Source organism: Halichondria panicea, chromosome 15, assembly GCF_963675165.1.
Source record: "Halichondria panicea chromosome 15, odHalPani1.1, whole genome shotgun sequence".
Lineage (NCBI taxonomy): Eukaryota > Metazoa > Porifera > Demospongiae > Suberitida > Halichondriidae > Halichondria > Halichondria panicea.
Genome location: NC_087391.1, coordinates 3,974,208 through 4,000,859, shown reverse-complemented (window position 1 = coordinate 4,000,859; position 26,652 = coordinate 3,974,208). Strand labels below are relative to the sequence as shown.

The 26,652-nt window shown below is 42.1% G+C and overlaps 6 protein-coding genes across 13 annotated transcripts; 4 read left to right on the top strand and 2 right to left on the bottom strand.

The window, feature by feature from the left end:
• The first annotated feature begins 29 nt into the window (after positions 1-29).
• LOC135348687 (uncharacterized) lies at positions 30-3,749 on the top strand. 6 transcript variants are annotated; one of them, XM_064546975.1, is made up of 15 exons: positions 30-329; positions 495-586; positions 675-757; positions 1,011-1,052; positions 1,257-1,313; positions 1,540-1,611; positions 1,675-1,717; positions 1,891-1,944; positions 2,038-2,099; positions 2,151-2,199; positions 2,251-2,378; positions 2,645-2,761; positions 2,836-2,892; positions 3,002-3,064; positions 3,576-3,749. In XM_064546975.1, exons 3-15 carry the CDS (start codon positions 749-751, stop codon positions 3,654-3,656), a joined length of 834 nt encoding a protein of 277 aa, XP_064403045.1. In that variant the 5' UTR covers positions 30-329; positions 495-586; positions 675-748; the 3' UTR covers positions 3,657-3,749. The 6 variants fall into 6 exon arrangements, with proteins under 6 accessions (XP_064403045.1, XP_064403046.1, XP_064403048.1 ...); XM_064546976.1 differs by having other exon boundaries at positions 2,151-2,250; positions 2,317-2,378; XM_064546978.1 differs by adding an exon at positions 914-959 and having other exon boundaries at positions 2,151-2,378.
• LOC135348684 (uncharacterized) lies at positions 3,576-7,104 on the top strand. 2 transcript variants are annotated; one of them, XM_064546972.1, is made up of 16 exons: positions 3,576-3,662; positions 3,842-4,028; positions 4,103-4,191; positions 5,267-5,351; positions 5,403-5,444; positions 5,498-5,554; positions 5,613-5,684; positions 5,733-5,775; positions 5,838-5,891; positions 5,944-6,011; positions 6,073-6,121; positions 6,177-6,304; positions 6,356-6,472; positions 6,611-6,667; positions 6,725-6,787; positions 6,853-7,104. In XM_064546972.1, exons 2-16 carry the CDS (start codon positions 3,966-3,968, stop codon positions 6,955-6,957), a joined length of 1,092 nt encoding a protein of 363 aa, XP_064403042.1. In that variant the 5' UTR covers positions 3,576-3,662; positions 3,842-3,965; the 3' UTR covers positions 6,958-7,104. The 2 variants fall into 2 exon arrangements, with proteins under 2 accessions (XP_064403042.1, XP_064403041.1); XM_064546971.1 differs by lacking the exon at positions 3,576-3,662 and having other exon boundaries at positions 3,829-4,028.
• On the top strand, positions 6,976-11,237 carry LOC135348682 (uncharacterized). The gene is made up of 14 exons (XM_064546969.1): positions 6,976-7,199; positions 7,409-7,497; positions 7,732-7,816; positions 7,890-7,931; positions 8,071-8,127; positions 8,457-8,528; positions 8,704-8,833; positions 9,257-9,321; positions 9,406-9,454; positions 9,619-9,746; positions 9,825-9,941; positions 10,144-10,263; positions 10,629-10,755; positions 10,988-11,237. Exons 1-14 carry the CDS (start codon positions 7,089-7,091, stop codon positions 11,107-11,109), a joined length of 1,314 nt encoding a protein of 437 aa, XP_064403039.1. The 5' UTR covers positions 6,976-7,088; the 3' UTR covers positions 11,110-11,237.
• Positions 11,196-20,981, bottom strand: LOC135348673 (sec1 family domain-containing protein 1-like). The gene is made up of 19 exons (XM_064546955.1): positions 20,829-20,981; positions 20,585-20,661; positions 20,446-20,534; positions 19,388-19,601; positions 18,463-18,550; positions 17,900-17,989; positions 17,461-17,596; positions 16,149-16,248; positions 15,648-15,769; positions 14,446-14,616; positions 14,040-14,121; positions 13,707-13,766; positions 13,341-13,525; positions 12,703-12,856; positions 12,582-12,635; positions 12,403-12,455; positions 12,290-12,326; positions 11,985-12,122; positions 11,196-11,358 (listed from the first exon to the last, which is right to left on the bottom strand). The coding sequence occupies exons 1-19, from the start codon at positions 20,893-20,895 to the stop codon at positions 11,335-11,337; spliced, it is 1,941 nt and encodes a 646-aa protein (XP_064403025.1). The 5' UTR covers positions 20,896-20,981; the 3' UTR covers positions 11,196-11,334.
• A 45-nt stretch (positions 20,982-21,026) lies between these two features.
• On the bottom strand, positions 21,027-24,399 carry LOC135348677 (uncharacterized). Its single transcript, XM_064546961.1, has 10 exons — positions 24,228-24,399; positions 24,052-24,113; positions 23,568-23,641; positions 23,227-23,292; positions 22,900-22,996; positions 22,796-22,838; positions 22,618-22,697; positions 22,390-22,467; positions 22,259-22,330; positions 21,027-22,135 (listed from the first exon to the last, which is right to left on the bottom strand). Exons 1-10 carry the CDS (start codon positions 24,262-24,264, stop codon positions 21,158-21,160), a joined length of 1,587 nt encoding a protein of 528 aa, XP_064403031.1. The 5' UTR covers positions 24,265-24,399; the 3' UTR covers positions 21,027-21,157.
• Positions 24,400-24,407: 8 nt separating this feature from the next.
• On the top strand, positions 24,408-26,650 carry LOC135348678 (DNA-dependent metalloprotease SPRTN-like). 2 transcript variants are annotated; one of them, XM_064546962.1, is made up of 6 exons: positions 24,410-24,767; positions 24,848-24,956; positions 25,080-25,124; positions 25,184-25,258; positions 25,371-25,394; positions 25,557-26,650. In XM_064546962.1, the coding sequence occupies exons 1-6, from the start codon at positions 24,463-24,465 to the stop codon at positions 26,520-26,522; spliced, it is 1,524 nt and encodes a 507-aa protein (XP_064403032.1). In that variant the 5' UTR covers positions 24,410-24,462; the 3' UTR covers positions 26,523-26,650. The 2 variants fall into 2 exon arrangements, with proteins under 2 accessions (XP_064403033.1, XP_064403032.1); XM_064546963.1 differs by lacking the exon at positions 25,371-25,394 and having other exon boundaries at positions 24,408-24,767.
• The last annotated feature ends 2 nt before the right edge of the window (positions 26,651-26,652 follow it).

The window sequence follows — 26,652 nt, the reverse complement described above, 5'->3', positions numbered from 1 at the left end:
TCCTAGGCCTACTCTTAGCTCTTAGCACACACGATTCTTACCAGAGCCTAGGAACAAAAGAAATCACCTTCAACCTAATTTATATACCACAGTCGATCCCCTTACAGGAGGTCTGCGTTTCTGTCAGCTGTTTAGCTGCGGTTGGCTGTCTGTGGGAGCGTTGAATGGGCCATTCTCCTGACCACCAATCACAGAGCACAGATCACTTGAACCCTGACAATATGCCCATCAACATCACACCACCCCGAGGTTTTCTGGGACGATGCTTCTCTTGGAAGGCTGGGACTCCCCCTAAATGGCTTGTCATAATGGCAACCATTGCACTAAACGTGTGTTGGAGTACCTGCTATCTAGCTAGTCGAGTCTAGGTCGCCCATTAAAATGTCTAACATATGATATTAGTCTATGTGTATAAAATGCCGTAAACTGAGTCCATAAGTATAGTTGGAGGTAGAGACTACTATTAATTGTGATATTCTCCACATCCCTTCCAGATTGCATTCGGCTTCTACCCAGTGATCATCAAGATATTTGCTGGTGGTCAATCTACTCACCACATCAATCCCTTCGTGTTCACCTTATATAGGTACATATTAGAACCTGATTACATTTCTCGGAAAAACTTCACTGATATCATAATTATTGTATTCACTTCTATGTTTGTGACTGATTAGAGGTCTTGGGGCATTTCCAGTTCTGTTCCTAGCCTCGTACTTTGTTGAAGGTCATTCCTATTCCAGACCTGAGGATGAGTGGGGTGAGCAAAAATAGTCATTATTTAAAAATTCCTGTATATCTAGCTATTAATGCTTTTAATTAGAGCTTTGTTGAAGCATTTAGGAACCTGTGAACTCAGTCAATATGTAATTGTTGTTCATAACCACAGTAGCATGTGCAGTATCTTTTATTGTAGTGCTGTGTGCTCCGCGACCACTTGCTGTGTGATAGCCGTCGTCCTGGTACTGTGTCATGTGGTGTGTGCTCTGGTGAGCTTATTCTTTCTCTTTCAGGTGTTTTTTGGACTGGGCTTGACTGGAATAGCCGGAGGCCAAGTGAGTCTGTCATCTAGTCTAGTGAAGTCTTAATCTATTCTCTCATACACATACACCATTATAGGCTGTGTTCAATTCACTCAAGCGATAGACTATACTTTATTGTACAGTACATCTTATTTTGCTTAATGGCTTTACCCATAATTGTATTGTACCGTTCAGTTCTATAATTTACATACACTTGAACTGTATAATGACTTACAGTTTCTCTACATTACTGGAGCTTATATCCTTCCTGCTGATATCGCCAGTGCTTTTCAGGTATGTCTATACCACCTCACATCACATCACATATGGTACTAGCTGAATTAATCAGAGGCTGTAAGGCCTTACCTCTTGCTGTACATTTACTGTGAGAGCTTGTTCTTGTTACTTGTTCATGACATATCATGCACATTAGGATTGTCGAGTACCTCGCATTTGTGTCACTATAATTATAGTGTTAGGAGGGGAAAATATCAGATGTTGTGATTGTTTTCCCATACAGCCCCTCATTCCAGTTTGGACAACTTTGATAGCCATAGCCACATGCACAGAGAAGATGCCCTCACTATGCATGGTATGTTTCCATAGAATTATTGGAAACCGGTAATTTAAGTTGTTGTTTTTTATACGATGGTAGCTACACTCTTGGGCAAAGATCATTGGAGTCTTTGTTGCCACAGGTTAGTGAAGGAAAAACAGTGGTGGATTTTCGTGAATACAGAGTGTCTATTTGATGCCATGTTTGATTTCAGTCTGTGAATCCTTGTTTTGTGCACATGACGTCATAAAATGGGCTTCAGTTTTTAGGGCCATTGATATTTTGTCTCTCTCTCGATCTCTATATATCTTTCAGGAGGAGCAGTGAGGCTGGCACTAGCTGGGTACGAGCCAGAGGCTGAGCAAATAGGTGTGTTACGTAGTTATGTGTGTCCAGCATACAGTTTTAGTTTCTACAATATTACCTGTTCTGCCTGATGCATGTACATGTACACACCCTCAGGTGTGCACGTGAGCAAGCAAGCAGTGGGTTACCTGTGTCTCGTCATGGAGACCATGTTGGGGGTAAGTCTATTCTCTACTCTATAGCCGACTACTATGACTCATTTCCTACAGGCTATGTATTACATCATACAGAAGAAATTCGTGTACCAAGTTGAAGATTGTAAGATATTTTCCACCATAACGCCGTCATTAAATTCTCCCTCCAACACAGGTAAGTGGAAAGAGTACCCTATGGCTATGACTGGATACGCATATCTTTTTGGATGTGTGTACGAAGGTCTGTTCTGTCTCTACTTTGTTGTCACAGGGCAGTTTGACGCCTTCCATCTGCCACGTCAGGTGAGTCTCTTTTAGCGGGGTCAGAAGTTAGTTGTGGGTTAATGAAAGAAGTGCCCTCTTTAATTTGTCCTACATTGTACCTGGAGGAGCAGACACAGCTGAAGTTGTGTGGCTCACTATTTGCTGCATCTGTGCTATCGTTAATGTCCCTATAACACCTACATGTACATGGATACCCTGTAAAAATTGTCTATCCATCGCCATAGTTAATTGATACTCCACTTTAAAATTCCACTTAAAAGAAGGTAATATCCCTCCCCTTACAGTCTGTTCCTGCGCTGGTGTATGCTGTATTCATGACTTCAGCTTTCTGCTACTTCCTCATCTCCTGGTCCAACAAGTACCTCCCCTCAAGCGTAATGACAGCCTTCTGGCCCGTGCAGGTATGTAATTGGGGGAGGGGCTTGTAGAGTAGAATCAGTGGTTTTATAATTATAGCTCCCCCTTGCTTCATTAGGTTGTCACCACAGCTGTGACTGCGTATGTACTGCTTGGAGATACTCTCACTCCTACAGTAAGTATTTCACTTTCGTTATGGTCTAGTTGCCAATGGAGTACATATTATTATATACACGTGCAATTGAATGTCAATAACTATGCTCTGTCTCTTGCGCCCTGCTCAGCAATTACTCTCAGCATCAGTCATCATCGCAGGTCTTGCTATGGTGATCTACTCAAACAGAGTTGTAAGTGACATTCACATTGCTTACATTCAATGCTCAGTGTTATTTTTTGTGCACAAGCCAAAAAATTGCAAACATCATCTATTTACTTTGACTGTATCTATGTAAGAATACTACCGCATATGTTCTAATTTATCAGACAGCAAAAATTAATAATTATTTTGGAAATTGTCCGGGTATAATTGGAACAGATCTTTATAGAGCACGCGAAGTGTCCGGAATAATTAGAACAAGCATGCAGCTGCATGCGAGCTAGCTAGCTAAGTTTAATAGAACAGAGTGCGACTGAATAGTTGCACTAGCTATCTAAAACTCAGAGCTCTCTATAAACTTGTAGCACTCTTGCTTGGAATGTATCTCAACTTTTCAAGGTATTGTCCGGATGTAAAATTAAAGCACCAGAGTGTCTGCTGTATTAGAACAACGAAAATTGCCCAGAAAAAATGTCCGGGCTAATTAGTAACTGACTTATTTTTGTTGTGTGCAATAGTTAATTTTTTTTTTGTTCATATAGGATGAGAAAATCTCTAAGACTGGTGAAGGTGGAATACGATTGGATAGTTGCTATGGACACCACAAATCTAACGGATCTTAGCAGCAAGTGCTTGACTTATAGCATGGCAAATTGATTCATCTCCATTCAGTTATTCTCTATTCAGGCATTTCATATTATTATCGATTCATTCCACTGTCCACCTCTGTAGTTAGGGGGTGCATATGTTTACATTGTTTGTGGTTGGGCTCATCATCAGCACATCATTTACCAGACACACCCCACAGTTTGTGCTCATGGATACTGTAACTAGAGAAAGCATGCAGCTGCATGAATAGACAGGAGAGAAGTTAAGTACGGTAGTACATAGTATCGTAGATATTCTAGTGTCTGCAGTAAACAGTTTGAGTTATGGCTGTAAGGGGTGGAGCTCCTCCCAAGTGGTTTGTGCTGTGTGGGCCACTTCTGCTGAGTGTGAGTTACTCCAGGCAGGCCCCTCTACATTAATACTATGCCAACTACATAGTCTATATGGTATCTCCCTGCAGTCTGGGTTCTGCCTTTACCCTGTGGTTATCAAGTATTTCCTGAGCCAAGCTAAAGAGAAGGCAAATCCATATGTTTTTACCTTTTACAGGTCTGTTAATGATAATACCGTAGTTTATGTAGTTACCGTGCCTCCATTATGAATTTTAAGCGCCAGCTCGGACTAAATGCAACTTTTTAGGTCCTAAAAAAACGCGCCAACTATTACTGCAATTCATTTTTCTGAGGCTTTAATAGGCGTGTTTGTGAAGTCGCCTTTATGCATTTTGATGCATATAGCTGTAGTGTATGTGTATTACAACTGTCTGAATGCAGCTGTAAATACAGAAACCAAGTATCGAGTGTACCTATGAGATTGCACTTCAACACTAGACCATAGCGCCACCATGATAGTTTAAGCACCAGCTCGGACTGAACAAAATGTTGGGGTTCTAAAAGATGCGCCATTGATTAATTATGCCTCGGTGCGCATGCCCAAGCGAGGTACACGGTAGTGTGTTTGTGTGTCTGTCTGTCTGTGTAGACTGCAACAGCTGCTCAAGGATCAATGAAGTGCAAGTAAGAGTTTCTATAGGCTTCTAGTCATGTTTTCTATATAGGATTCGTATTTGTGGATTTGCAAAATAAAGCTTCGTTCTCGAGTTATGCCTAGTTTTGCTTACTTGGAATGCCATTGCAGCCTTTTCAGAAGAGTCCATAGCAAAACTTGTTCACCGAGTGTTCCTACTCTACTTAGTAGTTAGCTCTGCACTAGAACACTAGCTATTAGTAGCTGCAAGAGTGAGAAGAGAGTTGCAAATCTCTGCAGCCATTAATTTTAGACTTGAACTTTTGGCATCGATCGTTTTAACAACAATCATCGTCGATCATTACCAACTCTTTGAGTTTCCCTGTGATTCTGGATTTTGCATGCAGTAAAATTAAAAATATTCATCATGATAATTATAATCAATGTGTGTATAAAAGCTAGCTATTAGTAGCTTTATGTTATGTAGCTTTGGCACCTCCACCGAGGCACCAGCACCTGCGGTGCTTTCATTTCTTGATTACATCAACTATGGTAGCTCTACATGCTCTACAGTACATACTGGATGCATGCATTGATATGTAAACACAGTGTACCAGTATAATATGTTTCATATTATGTTATGTGTATATGTCTGTAGGGATGCAGGAGCAGTTCCAGTTCTGTTCCTAGCATCGTACATATTTGAGGGCCCTATTCAAATCCCGGACAGAAAAATGGGAGCAGTAAGCAAATCTATACGATTATACTGTATGTGTTGTTGAAACTTTCCACAGATTCTTGTGCTGCTCGGATTTATAGGGACTTTTGTTAGCCATGTAAGCTTCTTTTGTTATTGGTCTATTTGAATAACTCACTTTTTCCATAATAGTTTCTTTATATTTCTGGTGCTTTCAACCTTGATCCAGACATTGCCACAGCCATCATGGTTTGTTCTGCCGATACCTGCCGCTAACTAATTCTTTATTGCGTAATCTCACATGCAGTCAATTCTTCCAGTATCTACTTCTATCGTTTCCGTTCTAATGTGCACGGAAAGCCCTCCATCCATTTATAAGGTGAGTGTTGTCCTGTATGTAGCTATCTTTTATATTGGACTCTTTCAGCTCCATTCTTGGGCCAAGTTTATTGGAATTACTGTGGCCGTGGGTAAGAATATAATAATATCGACATAAATTGTGCATACTAAATCAATTTCTGTACCTTTCCAGTTGGAGCTGTTTTCCTCAGCCTGTTTGGAAGTAGCCCACAGGATAATGGTGGTGGTAAATTACATTTATTACGATGCACGATGCTTTAGACTTAAACCGTGTACAGATACTGACCAATATCATCGGAAACAGCAGTTTGGATCCATCTGTCTATTTGCTGACACTGTGACAATGGTAAGCCACCTTGAGTATAATTATACTCATATATACATGACTGTATACTATATGCATGCAGGCGTTGTTCTATTCACTTCAGAAGAAATGTATTTTCAGAAAGAGAAACTGTAAGTGCAAGTTTACCGATAATTATTCTTGTCATGATTTGATTTGTATATTCAGGTAAATGGAAGAACTACCCCTTAGCAGTTACCGGTTATGGCTACCTTTTTGGCTCAGTATTTATGTGCATCTTTGTTCAATATTACACACTCACTGGGCAGACTCACCTCTTCAGGATTCCAACAGAGGTATATATCTACTTGTTTACAAATTCTATATCCTAGTTCTTCCCTCTACAGTCCTACCCAGCCCTTCTCTACGGTATTTTCATCACCTCTGCCCTGTGCTACTTCCTCCTGACCTGGTCAAACAAGTATCTCCCTTCAACAATAGTGGCTGCTTTTAGACCTATACAGGTGAGTACTATGGCCGGCCGATGGCTAGCATTCAATAGCATGCTTGTCTTTGCCTCTAAATGATTGAACAATTAGTACACAAGTAAACTCAAGTATAACATAGAAAGATAAGTAACGTTTTGTGTTGTTACTTTGCAGGTTATTGGGACGTTTGTTGCTGCTTACCTTGTGTTTGGAGACACCCTCACACCCACAGTAAGATGATTCATTATTACTTACTAACCCTCAATGAATACGTTCACCTCCTGACAGCAATGCCTGGCCGCGTTCATTGCAGTGTGTGGAGTCGGACTCGTACTTTACTCAAATTGGATGGTGAGTTGATGCTTCGAACTCAATTTGACAAGATCTAGCTATCGCTGTAATCTTTTTATGTGCAGGAGGAGAACCGATCATCAGAGAGCACAGCCTTGGGCTTAAGAACTTGCTGCAGGAAATTAACATTGTTATTTAGTACCAGTTCAATGTTGAGTCTTCCCAAGTAAACCTGTATTTGTTTTGTTTCTATTAATGATCATAACCCAATAAAAATCTAGGACAATCACATAATTAATACAACAGATCTCAGATCTGCTAGTACTACATGTAGACCTAGCTGAGTTCTTTAATAAATATAATGTCTTGTAAGTCAGGCTGTGATGAGTTTGAGAGGAGGTGGTGCTGTAAGTGCTGGGTCACTAAGATTCCTCCTCTGTGGGTCGTGATCTGTGCTGCTATTCTTGTACAGGCAAGCTACATGTACAAATTCTGATCATGAAATTACGAGTGGACTAGATCTGTACATAGATTGTATACATTCAATCTACTATCTATCTAGATCTACTAATCAGAGAAAGTGTATCAACCGCTGATCACTGTTAAATTGGGCGGAGTCCCATCTCTGCAAATAATACGTTAATTTTGTTTTTATCTTATCATTGTTTCTTTCCTCCCCAGATTGGTTTTGGTCTCTACCCGGTTGTAGTGGAGCTGTTTGCATTCAACAGCGCTAAGAAAGCCGACCCATACATCTTCAGCTTCTACAGGTGAGTGAGTGCAGCTAGCGGGAATGAAGAAGAGACGGTCAGTTTGTTGTAGTATACATAATTATGTGATTTAGTTAGTGCTGTTATGATAAGCTAAAACGGACACCAGGGTAGAAAAGTTTAGAACTCTTCATAATGACACACTATTTGTGAAATAAGTCCTTGTGTATGTTTACATACGAGTGGTACTATGCTGTGCTGTTGACTTCCACCATGCCCCTCCCTCGAATGCAGAGATGTAGCTGCTTTTCCAGTTCTCCTGCTTTGTACTCTTGTGGCAGAGAGAAAACTCATGATCCCAAGCTGGAGAATGCTACTGGCGAGTTGAATAATTGAATCCATACTCTCGTCATTCAGTGGATATAACGTCACAAATGTGTTTTATTCTGCAGTTATTTGCTGTGCTGGGCTTCACAGGAATGTTTGCTGCACAGGTAACTTTATCACTATATATTTCCATATCACTGATGCTGGTAATGTAGGCCCTTATAGAACCTAACCTCCATGTAGTGTTACAATGCGGTTTTTGCCTAATGTATTATCTTGACTGACTGTACCTCTCCTCGTTTGTAGTTGTTCTATATTTCTGGAGTGAAGTTTCTGGGAGCTGATATAGCATCAGCGTATCAGGTACACTGTGCTGTTGTGTGTAACGTGAATCAATATGAGCGGCTACCACTCTAACACAGTGGTAGCGCTTTTATGTTTCAGCCTTCTCTTCTATATATGTGTCGGCCTGTTTACATGTAGTTGTGTGCATGTGTTCTTCGTATTGTTACACTGCTTATACAGGTGTTCTTAGCCATTGTCGTCCCTGGTTACCATGTACATATTTGTGATTAGAAGTTTAGTAAAATTGGAGTGTTGTAAAAATAATTAGAATGTATAATAAAATATTGAAGAGTCACATAAGTGTGGCACTATTGACTAAAGGTACATCATTTATCTCGTCCCCTCAGCCAATAATGCCAGTGTGGGCAGTACTACTGAGTATGGTCACATGCACCGAGAAACTGCCCAGGGCTGTACACGTGAGTGATTATCATAGTTGATCATGTGTCCATGAAAGACTAAATCTCGAGCAGTAATTTCAAATTCCCCGAACTGCATAGATTGTTTGCTAGGTATTTCACCTGTATGTGCATTTTCGGATTTGAGTGTAACTATTTACACGCTAAATTTCACTCGCTTTTCTCTATTGTACAGTTGCACTCTTGGGCGCGGTTTGTGGGTATCCTGCTGTCAGTGGCTGGGGCCATCGAGGTGGCACTGACGGGGGCGGATGATGAGTCATCGTACATCACACCCGCCAACGGATCCAACTCCACTGACCCAGGTGAGAGTACCCTCTGTACAAGATGTGTGTCTATAGTATTGCATGCTACCGTATAGCGTGTAATTTTCGTGGGGCAAAATATTCGTTGTTTTCGTGGTTGGAGGTCTGACAACGAATATTTTACCCACGAATGAAGCGACCTTGCCTACCTTTACCTGCAGTGCAAGCTCCAACCACGAAAATATTACCCACGAAATGTCTCAATATTGCTGAACCACGAATATTTTGTCCCCCGAAAATTACCCGCTATACGGTATATACGAGACACAACACGATATTTCAACCAGGTTTCTGGCATCAAAGTATTAATGTGGTGTACGTGTGAAGAATTTCAGTTGTTTCACCAATAAGCTTATAGCACACGATTCTTTTGACTGCTTCCGTAGTTTTGTTGGTCGAAAATCTCATAGTTTTCCATTGCAGGTGATAGGGGGACCGGACAGAAATTTATAGGGTACATTATGGTCTTCTTCAATACGTTTCTAACAGTGAGTGTGTACTTACTACTACAACACATACATGTTGATTTCATGCATGCTTCATTGTCTACTATGAACTGTATGTGTGTATAGGCGACCTACGTCATTCTGCAAAAGAGATTTATCTTCAAGAAAATGGACTGTGAGTTAATTTATGCATTAAATCTACAATACCATAATTTGTTGGGATGTCGTCTGAATTTATTGGCATGTGCATGTGAATATACAGTCACATAGCTAGGTTATACAATGTACACCCTCTTTTTACCATGGACCCAATTCCAAATATTGACCTCTCTCCTCTAGGTAAATGGAGAGAGCATCCGGTTGCCGTGACGGCATATAGCTATGGATTTGGAGCATTGTTCATGGCAATAGCCTCACTCTACTTTGTCTTCACTGGACAAACTGATGCCTTCTACCTACCGCCAGATGTGAGTGGACATTCAACCCACAAGAATTAACATTATGTCTTTTGCCATAGTTATAGTGAATGTTTGTTTTTCTTACAGAGTATCTATGCTCTAGTGTATGCCATCTTTGTGACGTCTTGCCTCTGCTACCTTCTCCTCACATGGGCCAATCTCCATCTCTCCTCGGCCATCGTGACAGCATTCTGGCCATTGCAGGTACACACACTCTTAGATTACTCGTACGAGTTGGATTTACATCTATATTACATCACATGGAGCTCCTGAGAGCTGCAAAACACACTTATGATCCAAACTTAATTTAAAAAAGCACTCAAAATTAGCGAGCCTCTTGTGTAGCTGTTCTTGTTGACTATTTGAGATTTACAAGTGTTGTACGTTTGTATCCCCTGTACCATAGGTGTTGGTGACTGGTATTGCTGCGTTCCTATTGGTCGGAGAGTCATTTGCCCCCTGGCAATATGTAGGGACAGTGGCCCTGCTAGCTGGGCTGCTCATGGTACTCTTCTCAAGCTACATGGTGAGGGGTGTAGCTTATGGTGTACAGTTACACACTGTACTGATATACCGTATATAGTGGGTAATTTTCGTGGGCAAGCTGACCTCCACGAAAACGTAGGCATGGTTTACCGCGAAACGCATGCAATGCAGTTAAACAAAATGTTTACTCGCAAAAATCACCGTTTTTGAGTTTAACGAATTTTTTACTCCACGAAATTACCCGCTATACGGTAGTTGCTTTGCTTTTCAGATAGTGTACAAGCATTAGAGATAGATAGTAGATCATCATTACATTACTATAATGTATTAAATGACACCTTCCTCTTGTGAAAAATATATCAGCTCTTTTCTGCACCCAATACAACCCACCCCTCACACACACAGGATGATAGACTGAGTTCGGGCAAACGAGTCATCAGACTGGATGTCTGCTGCCTTAGGTGCTGTCCTAAGAGACGAATGGCCAACAGACGACTGGTCAACATTGAAGACTTCGTGTCTGTCAACAGAGGTAAATTGTATTCTAGCTCGTTTGGAGATCGACATCAATTATCTTAATATTATAATTAATTATTTATACAATTATGATAATTATAATTATAATTATAATTAATTTATTATTGCTTGACGCTAATGGTTAACACTGGATATACCAGCATGTGACAGTTTCTTTGCTGTGGCATTAAATTGGTAATCGGTGTTGGGTACATAATGTTGTGACCCTATAAATAAATCATGCATAGGTGACGATTCTGAGGCCTCCACCAAGTTAGCAGAGAGCGAGGGATTACTGGGGACGAGTGGGATAGGGTACGGGGCAGCCGAGACTGGTCGTAGTCACGGTGACAAAGACAACAAGAGATGACAGACGTACGAAAGTGTAGTTGTGTCAGGACTGTTTGTGATTTTTAGTTAATTTTCAATTTCGATCTTCTTGTAATCAATCATCTCTCAATGTAATAATAATTATGATTGTGTTATCAATTGCCATAATTCTTGCTCATATACGATGAAAAGTTAAGGCATGCATACAAATAGACCAGGAGTTAATTGATTGTACATGTACAGTCAGTGTCCACAAGCACCCTTCTCAAATCTGACCGAGCTTGGAAAGCTGCATGGGAAGAAAAGCATTATGTAATGGACTGCTTATCAGTGCTAGCCATAATAGGGATCACATGAATTAATACCGAGAGTTTAAAATGCAGCTGGTATAATAGTTATCATTTTAAGTCACTACGCCCCAGTCGTGTAAAAGAAATTGCAATTACAAAATTCACACACACACTATTGTACGTGCATCAAGCATGTACGTAATACTTTACATAGATGTAGTTCATCATAGGCAGCTGACTACTGTATAGCGGGTATATTTAGAGGGTATAAATTTGTGAGTATAAATGTTTGCAGTATGTGCTAAATCAGCAAAAACCACAAACATTTATACCCTCGAAATATTATACCCGCCACCGATTGCTAAAATGTTTTGCGAGCATCGTTTATATGCGAAATTTGCGAGGGTTGATCAATTCGCAACAATAAAATCGCAAAACCTAAATTAGTACTAGTAAATACACACGATCCTTGCCAGAATGCAATAGTTAGATTGCAAAAGTTAAATTTTCTGCTGATTTGGCTCATTCGCAAAGGTTTTTCATCAGCAAAATATTATAGTAATACGATATACGGTATGTACATGTAAGAACAAAACAGTATACATTTTGAGAAGCTGAGACCCACCTGACTGAGGAACTGACTGGCGTTCATGAGTTCACTTGTTCCATACGTGACATTCTTGATCCCCTGGCCTCGCCGACAATACTCCAACAAATTCTGGTACTCTATGTAGTTGCCCCCGCCAACCACAAACACATATGCCTGCGAGGGAAGCATAGTCACAATAATTATAGGTACATCGAAATGGGAGCTGAAAAAAATCAGTTGTGTATCATCAGACTGCAAAGTATACAGTGCCTATAAATATAGTGAAATACTAAAGGTTCATCATGAACAAAATAAATTATTACACCAGCACAAATGCTCACTTCTTGGAAAGGTGTTTTACTCCTAGGAATTGATGAGCTGGACGGGAAAAATGTGTACAAAAAAGTCACATTTTCTTCTTCACGGTAGTACATGTACATGTAATACCACGTACCTGTCAGTTACTCTTAGAATCTTAGGGTCGAGATAACGATAGTCGTCAGTTGTCTAAAGAAAAGATAAACAATTGCGTGTACATACAGATGCAGTATTATAGACTCTCGTTAATTCGGCCACTCTTGAGACAGTGCAACATATGGGATTGAGAGCTTTAAGCGAGCCACTAATACTGACCTTCGAACTCTTGAGCTCCATGAGCTGATCAACTATCCGAGTTACAGGCAAATTCTAAAGAAATATAATGGTACCACACATAATATATATACAGCAGTCTCTGATATTAATAAAAACTCACCTTTTTCCCCACAACAAAGCTCTTGACACCCTCCATGACGAGCTTTGACCCAGTGCTCATCATCTTAGAGAACATGGTGCTCATGGAGGAAGTGGAGGCGGTCTGAGAGCCGAGACGCTGTGCCTGCGGGTTGGCGGCCATCTTGGTGTATGCCCTGGGGGGATACGATGTGAACACAGTCAATAATAAATTTGTCAAATATTGCCTGAGCAGATATAATTATATTTTGAGTGTAAAAGGGCGTCCCCGACTTTTTTAATTACACTCAGAATTCCGGAACCAACTAATGCCGTAATTAAAGCCAACACGTTCGTTTAATGTCCTCAAATATATACAATCCTTTTCACTCACTTTAAATGAAGAAATAAATAGTTGTGTACAAAGTTAGGACAATGAGCAATGGTTCCAATGTGCAAACTTAGTGGTCAACTTCTGTTTTGTAACAACTCGGTGTATTTCAAGTGAGGTGAGGTGAAAAGGGACACGAATCATAAGAAAGGTAAACATTGAGCTAGCTCTGTACAGTCCATGCTCAATCTATACACACAGATCTAAGTGTATTATTGCACAGTTGTACAGTTGTATACACTTCTGCTAAGATGCGATGTAATACTGTCAGTACACAGACTATCACTCACTTCCACTTCTTGAGGTACTCCAGTGGCCGCACATCCGCCCCCACACTCTCCAGGGCAGCCGTGTACTGAGTCAGCTCTCCCTCTGTCATGTCAGGGGAGAGGAGGTAGTAAATAACGAAAAGTCGCATCTTGTCCTCGGGTGTACCGGCGGAAGGATCAGAGACTATGTCCAACACTGACTTGTCCTATAGAGTCAGAATGGTTATGCTAGTCCTTCATCATCGTGGTACGAGTCATTTGAGCAAACTCAAAAATGCTCTAGACCTACGTACTGTACACATGTACTCCAAAAGTAACTTGTAAGGGCACCAAGTTACTACTACAAGGCATTAAATGCATCTAAATTAAGAATGCAGAGCCACTAACCAGTGATGACTTTGTGATCATCTTGTCCTCCATTTCAAAGAAGGTGTCCAGCTTGCGCTCCTGGAAATAACATAAAAATAGTGTTCACTTTAGACAGATATTTAACATCTGGTGTTAAAATAGAGGTTACGGTACCAAGAGAAGGGTCAACAAACAATGTAAGGGGATTATGGGGATCAGATTTCTGGACAACACTAACTGACTCAGACGTACTGCTCTAAAGCTAGCCTAAAAGAACCTACTTCCCAATTCAGTGCGTATAGCAAGTAGAAGTGAACATGAACTTAGCAACTCCTCAGATCATAAGAATTCACAGTGCTAGCTGCTGTGTACCTTAATCTCCTCGAGTAGAGCTGTGGCTATGTTGGTGTGCATGTCGATCCTCTTCTTCTGCTCCAGCAACTCAGGTAGAGAACTAAACAGGTATTGACGATTGATGGTGTGGTGGAGATGTGTGGGGAGAGAACAAACAGTAACTAGAGGATGGTGTCTTCATGCACACTGCCAGTTAGGGAACCCAACTAACTTAATAACTAACTGGTGCTAGTACATTTGCAAAGAGAAGAGCTTTGCTGTATGTGTTTTAGTGAGTACCCTCAGCCACACCATACATGCACTGTACACATACGTACTACAAGTACTATGACTCACTCACACACTCTAGATTACCATCTGAAGAGCATACGTTTTAAGGTTAGCCACACTCCTCTAACCATAAGCTATGTTATTCTACACACACCTGATTGCTGATGTGAGCTTGGCTGTGTTGTCAGTGAGTGCCCCCGCTACTACATCAGGATCATCTTCTTCGGACACTCCCATCACAGACTTGAGTTTGAGCACTTCCTCCTCTGACTTTTTGTACTCGTCTAGTTCCCCCTGCACTGCATCCGCCACCGTCGGGAATGGGCTGTGAGGATGGGAGGAATGTGGGTGGGAGATGTGACATTGTGGGTGACTAATGTACCTTCTACAACATTAATTTACATCAATTTAGGCTTAAATAATAAATGTCAATTGGAAATGCGAATGCAATGTTTCAACACTATAGCTGCACATGTTCATGACAGTAACAGATTGCTGTACAGCTCTTCCTGCTTTCTGCTTCCCCCAGCAATTTTTCACATTGCATACAATGTATGTGGAAAGATTCCCTTTATTTCTTTTACATGTAGTCTATCAGTAACAATATTAATTTTTATGCTTATGCTACAAAAGTATTTATGCTTATGCTAGCCAGCCAAATAGTTTGTTCATTCACTCCAGACATGTAGATCTAGCATTCGAGGTTGAGTAGCCATGATACTACATGTTGTACATGTGTATAGTCTAAATATAGAGCAGTATATATACTATTCTATAATTATTTTTGAGAATATACCTGTCAGTGCTTTCTAACATAACAAAGAAGGAAGATGTCAAAAGGTAAGCGAGTTGCTACATGTTTGTGGTCCATTTTTAATATAGTCAACAATCCTAGACCCCCTACATGTATAAAAGTGGAGAACAGCTTGGGCCAGGACAGTCCTCAGCAGGTCTTGCCATCCCCGACACAGTCGGAGTCTAGTCTCGAAGAGGAGGATCTGCCTCCTCCTCCAATGAAAAGTCGTCGAGGCCGCAATACGGGTGGAGGTGGAGGGAACTGTGGTGCAGGTGGCGGGGGTGGGGGCAGAGGCCGTGGTGCAGGTGGCGGGGGTGGGGGCAGAGGCCGTGGTGCGAGTGGAGGGGGCAGCCGTCATGTCTACGTACGTAAGCTTGACTCTGAATATTAGTGTTGTTTTATGACATTCCATAATTTTCTCCGTAGATCTTCAAAGGGCCAGTAACTTTTATAGGCTACGATATACTGTACGTCTGTACAAATGACGATGTTACTGTTCTTCACAAACCTTAGTATCACTACATGTGCATGTAATATTTAAGTGCATGACTCCCACTCACCTTCCTCTGTGGCCCATCCAAAAGTTATCAGCTGGCGAGAGGTCGTACGTCTTCTCTTGCTCGAGTGAGGGCTGTCCCGGCTCTGTCGAGGGGGGAATGGTCACACGGTTCAAGTTCAGGCTCTGTGAGGGGGGTTAGATATTATAGTACGCAAGAATGCCTGGACTACATGGACTACAGCTGGACATGCAGTATGGTGTATACAATAAAATACAATACATGCATGAAGTATTCGTATGTGCCTATAACTTGCTATGGATCGAGAACATTATGAATGGGAAAATCAATCAAAATTGTGTAGTGTATACATGTACAAATGCATATTTGTATACGTATCACTAAAAATTCTCTAATCGGTAAAAGAATCCCAAAGTACACACATGACGTCGTACGTGGGCAGCCAGCACAATGAAAAGTACACATGAAGTATCACACCAATACTCAAAGACATGCACAAAGGTGGAGGTGTACATCTCTATAGTAGTCTGACTTGCCACTCACAAGTACGTCGTGTGTGAGGGCCTGATAGGTCCAGGTGTGGTGGAGGGGCGTGGCCAGGTCAATGTTCCGGTCCAGTATCACCAAGAGGGGGCGAGTGAAACTGCACAAGGAGCAAAATAATCAATACTCATTGGTCACTTTAGAATGAGATTGTCAGGAAGTGACATTATCAGGAATGTGGTTAGCCTCCTTCACAAGGCCTGTGGTTGGTTGCTATAGTTATGCATCTTCCCACATTAATTACCACTCAATTTTAGTACAAATGCCACGCAAGAGTAAGAGACAGCTGCAGTGTGCTGCTGCTAGAGCAGCTGCTATAGCTGCAAAAAGAAGAAGAAAAGAAGCAGAGAATCCAAACATGGTGGCAACAAATACTGCCCTCTCATCTTCTCATACTGTGAGCATAAGTTGTCCCAATCAGACTAGATCAACAGCACGAGGTCTTGCTTATTCTACCTCCTCTAAGCCAGAAATATCCGCAACGTCTACGAATCCCTCTACTGCAAGCACACAAGAACACACAGACTCTGAACCAGATAGTGACACAGATTCAACTGATAATGGCAGCGATCCAAGAACAAAGGATGAGATTTTGAGACAATTTTGCAATGAGTGGATGGCTAAGCTGAATCATCATGATCTTCAAAGCTTGGGTGTTTTTCTCTGTTACTTGTTCACCCAACACTTCAGCATGCAGGCGACTGACGCAGCCATACTGGTTTCTAGTATTATTGGAAAGTCAGACAAATCTGTCAGGAGATGGAGGACGCCTGTGATCAGAAACAAAGGTGTATTGCCTAGCAGCAAACAGGGAAAGTACGAGAGGAAAGGCCTTGGAAAGACAAGCAAGAATTGAGTATGAAACTCTAAACTGACAATCACGATTCTGTTAAATTTCCTTCTACGTACATGTATGTGTTATTGGGTGAGACCGGTTAATTGTCTTTCCTTATATCGCTTAATAATTGTACATTATCACGAAAAGCTACTATAGGAGCAAAAAGAGAACAGAAAGAGAACAGTACTTTAGCAAATTAATTACACGTCTATAAACAATTCTAGTGAATAGGTACAGGGTTTTGCAGAATCTTTGCAACATCAACAAAAAGCGTTGAGGGTTGAATGTTTTAATATGGAACGCTCAACCCTCAACACTTCTTCCATAATTATAAGAAACGCCACGCTTTTGTTAATGTTGCAAGGATTTTGCAAAACCCTGTACTAGTTACTGAATTTACGAGTCATACCCAAAACGTTTGTGTCGTAAGTGCAGAATTGGGGCACACAGAGAGTGTGCACACACCACCCTGACCTTATCTGTGCCATATTGTCCCCGGTGAACATGCTGCTCCTGGGGTCCCTCAAGTTGTCTCGTATCTTCTTGTCTAGTCCCATTGCCACCATCTCTGCAGCATTGCCCTTGGGGCATCGGATCACCGGGATAGAGCCTGAGGGTGTGTGGTGGAATAATAATTATGAGTGCAAGATAAATAATTATAGCGGAACCGAAAAATGCAGTTTCGGACCTACATGTATGGAAAATACTGCTATGGTGTTGAAATTTCATAATGTATGTGAATGTCAGTATTAGAAGTGATGTCTACTCAACAGTAGACTACATGTACATGTAGAATGATCGAGTGTGGTTCGAGGGGTACATGAGAGCGTGATATTTAGGAGGGCTTGTAAGAATCATAAGGAGGTATATGCAGGAAGGCAGAACTATGCAGTAAAATACTGACCACACCCACCTGCAGTGACAAAGACGGAGAAGAGAGACTCCACGAGTGTGTCACAGATGCTCTGAACGTCAGTGTCCTGCGCATCAGTACGATTTAGAGCTGCACAGGGAAAGAATATCATCATTTCCTCTTGGGTACACAAAACACGCACAGTGTAACACTCCTCTGATTAATACCGATAGCTCAAAGTTACGCACGTGTGTAACATGTGAATCACGTGGTACTTTCTTTGCCTCGAATCAGGCCTGGATTGCTTTCTGTTCACATTAGTAAAATTCTACAGCAAGGTCTACACGTACGGTCTTATATACACATGTAGGACTGGTGCTAACAAACTCTGCCTGTGGCTCTTGTAAACTACGACAACCAAGTCTTGTAATGTAACAAGCCACCATCTTGAAACTCTTGTTGTAACTTAAAGCCAGCCTCCTTTGTATTTACCACTCTTGTAAGCACTCTAAAGTATCATTCTGGAGACACAAGTTTATGTAGCATTTACTGTGTCTACCAAACACTGGGCCCACAGTACAGGTCAGCCATGCTACATACAGTCAGTGTGAGCACTAACTTACCGTAGTAAGAGAGCTCTCTAGTGTCATGGTGTCGGGAGACAAACAGGTCCTCCTCCAAAGATATAAAGTTCAAGTACTGGTCATACACCTACACGAGAAACAGCATCATAAATCTTACCAATACAGCAGAGGAATGAATTGAATATTGCAACTGAACGTGGGAAATTTTGTAGCCTAGAATACTGATTCTCACTCCCAGTTAGTCCCCCCTCCCCTCTATAACACACTCAGCAGCAGTATAGTTTAGATATCTGTGCTACGCAGTAAGAGCACTCCTCCCCCCTACACACCCAGCTAAGTATACTTGGATATTTGCATTACACAGTTGCTATTAGTGACCCCCTCCCCCCCCCCGACACTGTTAGCAGTGTACCTTAGATATCTGTACTACACAGTCTTAGTGCCCCCCTATCCTACATACCCAGCAGTATACCTTGGATATTTGTACTACACAGTCTTAGTGCCCCCTCCCCCCCCCCCTCCTACATACCCAGCAGTGTACCTTAGATATCTATACCACACAGTCTTAGTGCCCCCTCCCCCCCCTACTACCTACTCAGCAGTATACCTTGGATATCTGTGCCACACAGTTGATATTAGTGACCCCCCCGCCCCGACACTGTTAGCAGTATACCTTAGATATCTATACTACACAGTCTTAGTGCCCCCCCCTGGACACTCCCAGCAGTATACCAGTCTTAGTGCCCCCTCCCCCCCCTCCTACATACCCAGCAGTATACCTTAGATATCTATACCACACAGTCTTAGTGCCCCCTCCCCCCCCCCTCCTACATACCCAGCAGTATACCTAGTCTTAGTGCCCCCTCCCCCCCCCTCCTACATACCCAGCAGTAAACCTTGGATATCTATACCACACAGTCTTAGTGCCCCCTCCCCCCCCCCTCCTACATACCCAGCAGTATACCTTGGATATTTGTGCCACACAGTTGCTCTCAACAGCAGCCTTGGCCAGGTCCTCCAGGAGGGAGCGTGAGATGGGGGTGATGAAGTTAAAGTAATAGTTGTCATAGAGCTGGGCCTTGCAGTCCTGACAGATCTTGGCTATGTTCTCACGATTTGGGAGGACAAAGTACACTGCCACAGCGTCTCTGATCTGCTCACGGGGGGAGTCAATGAGTCTGTGGGGTGTGTGCAAATGTGTGTGTGTGTGTAGCGGGGTGGGTGGAGGAGTGGACTATAAGTGTTAGTGTGTATGGTGGGGGGGTGCAAATGTGTGTGTGTGTGTAGCGGGGTGGGTGGAGGCGTGGGCTGTAAGTGTTAGTGTGTGTGTGTGTGTGGTGGGGGGGTGCAAATGTGTGTCTGTGTGTGTGTGTGTGTGGGCTATGAAGTGTTGGTACATAGTATGTAAAGTAAGTTCTAGTGCATAGTTACGATAAAGTTAAGGATGAATGGAGGAGAATAAAATGAGGGGAGTTGAGGTGGGGGCGTGGGCTATAAGTGTTAGTGTGTGTGGGGACGTGGGCTATAAGTGTTAGTGTGTGTGGGGGCGTGGGCTATAGGTGTTAGTGTGTGTGGGGGCGTGGGCTATAAGTGTTAGTGTGTGTGGGGGCGTGGGCTATAAGTGTTAGTGTGTGTGGGGGCGTGGGCTATAAGTGTTAGTGTGTGGGGGCGTGGGCTATAGGTGTTAGTGTGTGTGGGGGCGTGGGCTATAAGTGTTAGTGTGTGTGGTGGCATGGGCTATAAGTGTTAGTGTGTGTGGGGGCGTGGGCTATGAAGTGTTGGTCTACATAGTACTACAGTACAGTAAGTTCCAGCGCATAATTAATTGGGATGATAAAGTAAGGTTGAATGGAGGAGAATAAAATAAGGGGAGCTGTAACACTGACGTTTGCACAAGACTTAGCGAGTGCCTAATTAAGGGTTTTGGCTCAGTCGAAATAAGAACAGTCACTATCAGGTACCAAGGATACATGTACATGTACACAAACGTCAACATAATTATTTTCCGGAAGCAATGCTCACAGATGTAGAGTGACTCCTAAGCTACGTAGCTCTTTGACAGTGAGAAGAGGAGAGATGATGTCAGATCCATTCTTGTCATAGATAAGTACCTGCGGGGGAAAACGAATTTTTAAATAAATAATATACGTGCTACCCTCACCTTCCACACTGGTTCCACGGCAACTGTCGACTTGGAGACTGTGTGCTCGTTCAGATTGAGCATCCTCTGTAAGGCAGCTGTGACAAGCCGTAGATTATTAATATAGATAGTTTGTATCGGAAAGCTTCATCCATAGCTAGCTAGGTAGTTCTATTTAGCTCGATCTAGCTCCATATTATATATGCATTTCATACAAGTAAAGCTCAACCATGTGGGATTTTAACACAACAGATGAGTTTTATACCTATCTGCCTGTTTCTAAGGCTGTTCTGTTGAGCAGAGCGTCCACCATAAGCTGAAGACGTAGCCATACCCAATGATGATGAACTCCTGAGCTGCTCTCTAAAAGGTCTCTCAATTCTGGTAAAGGGTGTTGAGCTGACATATCACATGTGGTGATTTTGACCTAGTCTCATGAATCAGCCGCTCTCCCTCAATAAAACTCACTCATACAAACTTTTTTTGAAGAGGGTTTAAAAAAGAGGTGTAAGGGTTGGGGTTTGCACATGTACATAGAAAGAAAATTCCACAAACTGACACAGTAGATCAAACTAAACCTATATTAAAGTATTGCTATTTTGTGCCCTGGTGATCTAACGAGTTGTTGGGATTCTCATGAGATTCAAGTCCATTAGATACTTCAGGGGATGGTCCATTAGATACCTCAGGGGATGGTCCATTAGATACCTCAGGGGATGGTCCATTAGATACCTCAGGGGATGGTTCGGGTAGTAGTGCATGCTCAGTGTCGTCACTCACATCGAGGTTAGGTGTGGGATCCATATCAATACTCAAATTGTCGGGAGAGTTGAGTGGAGACTCGTACAGGGAAGCTGGGAGGGAGGCCTCGTCTTCACTGGCCTGGGGTGTTAGAAATGGCAGCTCACTAGTGTTCGTTTTTGGGGCAGTATACTGACTCAAAACTTCGTCATCATCTTGTTTGGTCTCCACGTTAGATTCATTGCTAGTTTGGTCACTGTTTGGTTTCTTAAGTAAGTCTGGCTTCCTCTCATTTGATTTCCACAGTGAGCTGTCAATATGCAAACCACTGGTTGGAGGGTCAAGTGCCGAATGATGCACTGCTTTGGGAGTTGACTGAGAATCATCGAAACTACTTCCTACATGCTCCACATATTCATCAATATCCCTATCCATAGATTCACCATCATGGGAATGCGATCTCCGCTTGATAGACTCATCATCATCGTCATACGAAGATGCCAGATTGAATGGCTCGGAATTGTTTCTTCTTAAACTGGGTCTGTTTCGTAAGAAATCTCGAACGGAGAGCTGCTGGTCTGCAAGAAATTGTCGCTGATACAATTGTGCGCTGTTGGCCTGCAGGGTTTCCTGACGTGAATTTTGCTCATTCAAATAGGCCAGGTCACTTTCAGTGAAGGTGTCTGTGGTGGTTCTCTCAACAGGAGGTGCTTTCTCGTACTTTGCGCGGTAGACAGGGTTGGTGAGAAACTCTCTGATGTGATAGACAGTCATTGGAGAGCGACGGGCGGCACGGTTGATGATGAGAGGAGGGAGGTTCTTCAAGTCAGTCTGTATGAAGTAGAAAGTTTAGTTGAGGTACTGTAACAGTGATATGCACTATATAATGTACTGTCCCGTGTATTACCCGTACTCCCATATATTCAATGAATGCAAGTTCATAAGTTAACTCACATGTGCAAGGAAATTGATCAAAGTCTTGTTACTCTCATACGGCTCCAGCACCCAACCAGTGCCTGGGAGTATCTAAAGGAGGGGAAAGATTCACATAATGCATGACATCGAGTTACTACGAAAGCACTGACCTGGGCTCTTGTGATTCTTGAAACTCTGGGAAATTCTGGAAGGTCAATAGACAATGCCGACATCACATACTTGCCTTCCTACAAAATTAATTATAAATGCGAAGGAACGGATTGAAAATAATATAATGCTACACCCAATGCACACACTGAATGTACGCGGACACTGAATGTACACGGACAACATAAGATGCTGGGGCTTATGAAGTGGCACTTCAGCTAAAAACTCACCACATAGCCAATTCTCTCATAGTAAGTGAAGTCTCTATGCTGTTTGACTAGACACTGAGTGGCCACAAGGTGTAGGTAGACTGTATTTAACAAATGGGGGAGGAGGTATTGTGTTTTTTGAATGGGACGCGTAAATGTACAGTGTGTGAGTGAATGGGTGTTGGTAAAAGAAACTTACAGATGAAGTCGGTGTCAGATATTTGACGATCAACACGAATTTCCTAGAGTAAATAAATGCCACTAACACACCGTTCAATATTCAATTGCCAGATGAAAGCTCACCGACAGATACTTGTCCCAGTACTTTCTGGTTTCGAGATTTGATACAAACTTGGCTACATCCTCCATTGGGAGATCAATCACACATCGACCCATCCACCTGAAGTAAAAACACACACCTGTAATAATTTGTACGTGTACAAGCAAGTCCGAGCTCTATGGTGGCTTAGTACATCACACATGTTAGTTACTGAAACAACTGTGGATAATAAGCTAGTACAAAGATAATTATGTATACATTTCTGCAAGATGTAGCGTCAACATTTATACTCTAAGTAGTGGCTACTGATTAAATTTGCATACTAGCTCGTGGTGGTGCATATAACTCACGCATAGATAGGTGAGTCTGAAAACCGTTTCCTAAACACCATCACATCGTGTTCCTCATAGAAAAATCTGCAGGAAAGGAAAGTAGACGTCGACTAATAATTTTGAAAACCACATGCACCGACGAGAAAGGGGCTCAAAAGTTGAGGTTCCACCTCAAGCAAATGGCCCATAATTATATACATAGCTAGCAAGGTAAATTATATACATAAGCTTAGCAAGGTAATCACAGTTGGTCACAGCAGTTTTGGGAGATAATTTAAACAACAGAGACACCTGCTCAAATTATTTTATGAAGACAGAATGTGCGTTAGTTTAGCGTGGCTATTTGTCATTTCACTTACTCCCAGTCCGTGGCTGCCTCGAATTCACTGGTCTTGCGACCATATTTGTAGTCTACATACGAAGCTTGCAACACCTGAGTAAACACACAAATGGGTAACAGTGCAGTGTAGGGATAGTGGAGAGAAGAATAAAGGAGGAGAGATTGTAGAAAAGCACCAAAGGTTACTGTTCATAGCTATAAGCACTGTCGGTACCATAAAAATGTACTAGCTTGAATTTATATACCTCCATGCATGTCAATAATGCCATTGTTTAATTTATCGAGACAATTGATACGTACAAAACAATGAGCATGCATACTTTTTAGGAACAGGTGACACGATCTAAAGCAAAGGTTATATCACCACGCAGATATAAAAAAAGGTTATGACTGCTCATTATTTTCTACAGCTAGAAGCTTATGTAGAGGGCCAGGGCATGTCGACATTGTACATTTTGTATATACACAAAGTGTAAGAAACCCTATAAGCGTGTATCCCTTACCTCTCCTAAAATGTGAGCTGAAAGCATGTTTCCAAGAGTCTTCCAGTCAATCTCACTTGCATCTGAATGGGGAGGGAAGGGAAGAAGTGGTACATGAGCAAAAAACACACTTTACCTAAGTGTAAGAGCACTCACAATGTAAGGCCACTACGGGTTAGATCTACACTTTAACTTACTGTGAGGCAGCTCTATCTGAAGCCTTGGGGAGCTCATATCTGCAGATATCCAAAAGCTAGCTAGCTAGCACAACATGCAACCCAGAACCCAGTAGCTACCGGTACGGTGTGCAGTGATAGCTAGTTACAGTCAGTCAGTACCTTGACCTTATAGCTCCTCTACCAGCCACTCCCCCTCTTTTCCTTTTCTATAAGGAGGCAGAAGGATCATTACCAATTCTGAGTAGGACACATCATGGCTGAACATGCTCAAGACTTAGATTTTGCTTTGGCTCTGTCCCTCCAGGAGCAATTTTCCAGAGAAACTACTTCAGAGGAGCTCAACAGAGTGTGTCAACCATCTTCATCCCGTGATCACAGAGCACCAATCACTCAGGGCCTGAAAGAGTATGACCCTAAGACTGTTGTCGACAGTAGTTGGGAGCTGGCTGATCCCAACCCTGACATTCATAACCTGTTTATCCAGTTTGATCTGATGTTTTTTGAGGGGACACTTGTATCTAGAGGGGTAGCCGTCAGTTGGAGCAACAGAATGACTTTGTAAGTACGTATCTGTAGGATCTAATCCTTGTTGTCTACCACAATACTAAGTATCTATGGTACCGCCTTCATCGATGCAGGTGTGCTGGAGTGTGTTCTTACAGGGGGCGAGAGGGTTTCTGTTCCATTAGACTGAGTGGGAAACTCTTAAATATGAGACCAAGGAGAGACCTCGTACAGACTCTACTGGTTAGTGCCACAACCACCAATTCAATATTCTCGAGCTTTTGGGCATTTTCTATTACAACACGAAGTGTTTATCTTCTACTGTACTACTATAATATAGCTACTTGTGTTTCGCTCCTCCCCCAGCACGAGATGATCCATGCCTACCTCTTTGTAACCCATAACAACACTGTAAGTTGAAGCACTCATACTATAATACAGTCTATACTTACCCGTGTTGATTTGTGTAGGATCATGATGGACATGGACCCAACTTCCAGACTCACATGCACCGGATAAATCATCTAACTGGGGCCAAAATCACAGTGAGTTGTTCCCATAATTATGGAGCCTACATACCTGTACCTACATGTACTTGTACACGCTCTTGTGCATATTTTGGGTGTCTAGTTTAATTCGTTATTGTTTTCCTTCTAGATATACCACAGCTTCCATGATGAGGTAAGACTTACTTGCAAATCAACATCACACGTTCTGTGATTAAGAACGTGAAAATTATGACGTTTGTGACGAAAAGCAATTAGCATATAATTATATATTGCATGGAAAGTCTGTTTTTCAACCAGCAAGCTTGAATAACAATTATTTTCCGACTTATCACAGGTGAGGGAGTGCCGAAAACACTGGTGGAAGTGCGATGGTCCTTGTCAGAGAAGAGCACCATTTTTTGGAATTGTGAGGCGATCCATGAACAGAGCACCCTCCTGCCGAGACCCCTGGTGGGCGGAGCATCAGAAAACGTGTGGTGGCTCCTACTCAAAGATTAAAGAACCAGAAGGCTACAAAAAAAAGGGAGAAAAAAAAGTAAAAGAGGACAAAGGAAATATACTTAATGGTGAAGCTAAGAGCAAGAACAAACGAGGAAAACAAAAAAGTCCTCCCATAATTGATCTCGACAAAAATAAGAAGATTGATGAAATGTTCCCAAAGGCAAATGCTAAAGACAAAGTAGACTTGATACACGTAGGGGACGATTCAGAGAGTAGTCTGTCAGACTCTTCTACTAACGAGCGCAGGAGTAAAATACTGGCAGCTGTCGAGAAAAGATTGGCACAAAATGAAAATCGAGGAATGAAAACAGAGAAGAGACTTTTATCACACGGTTCTCCTAGGGATATCAGACAGTATGGAGGGCCTATCAAGAGACGTAAACTGACCATATCAGAAGGTGGTCCAGAAAAAACTCAAAGTTCATCTCCGACCCTAGTAGTACCTGAAGAGTGCAAAATACTCGACCATTCTACTACTACTACTACACCGACAGTCATTGACCTTTGTGAGGATACTTATGACCGTTCACCAGGGCCTTCTCAGAGTAGCTCTACTGAAACAACGAAAACAGTCGTCCAAAGTGATGATAAGAGTAGCCAAGAGGTGTTTGTCGATCGCAATGGAGTAGTTGTGATTGATGAACTAATGATTGAGGGTGGGCTGGACGATGAAGTGGTGGTGGTGGATGGGGTGGAGTTTAAGACGTGCCCAGTGTGTGGGATGAACACAATCCCAGCAGTTATCATTAACGCTCATGTTGCATTCTGCTTAGAGGAAGAGGACTGGGACGACGAGTGATAACCCACCACTTTTTAATTATTAATGACTTCTTCAATCATCACAATTACATTATTGAAACATGTTAAAACAAATTTCTTACATGTAGATCTACTCAAAATAATTATTTTGAGGATGTGATTTCAATCTT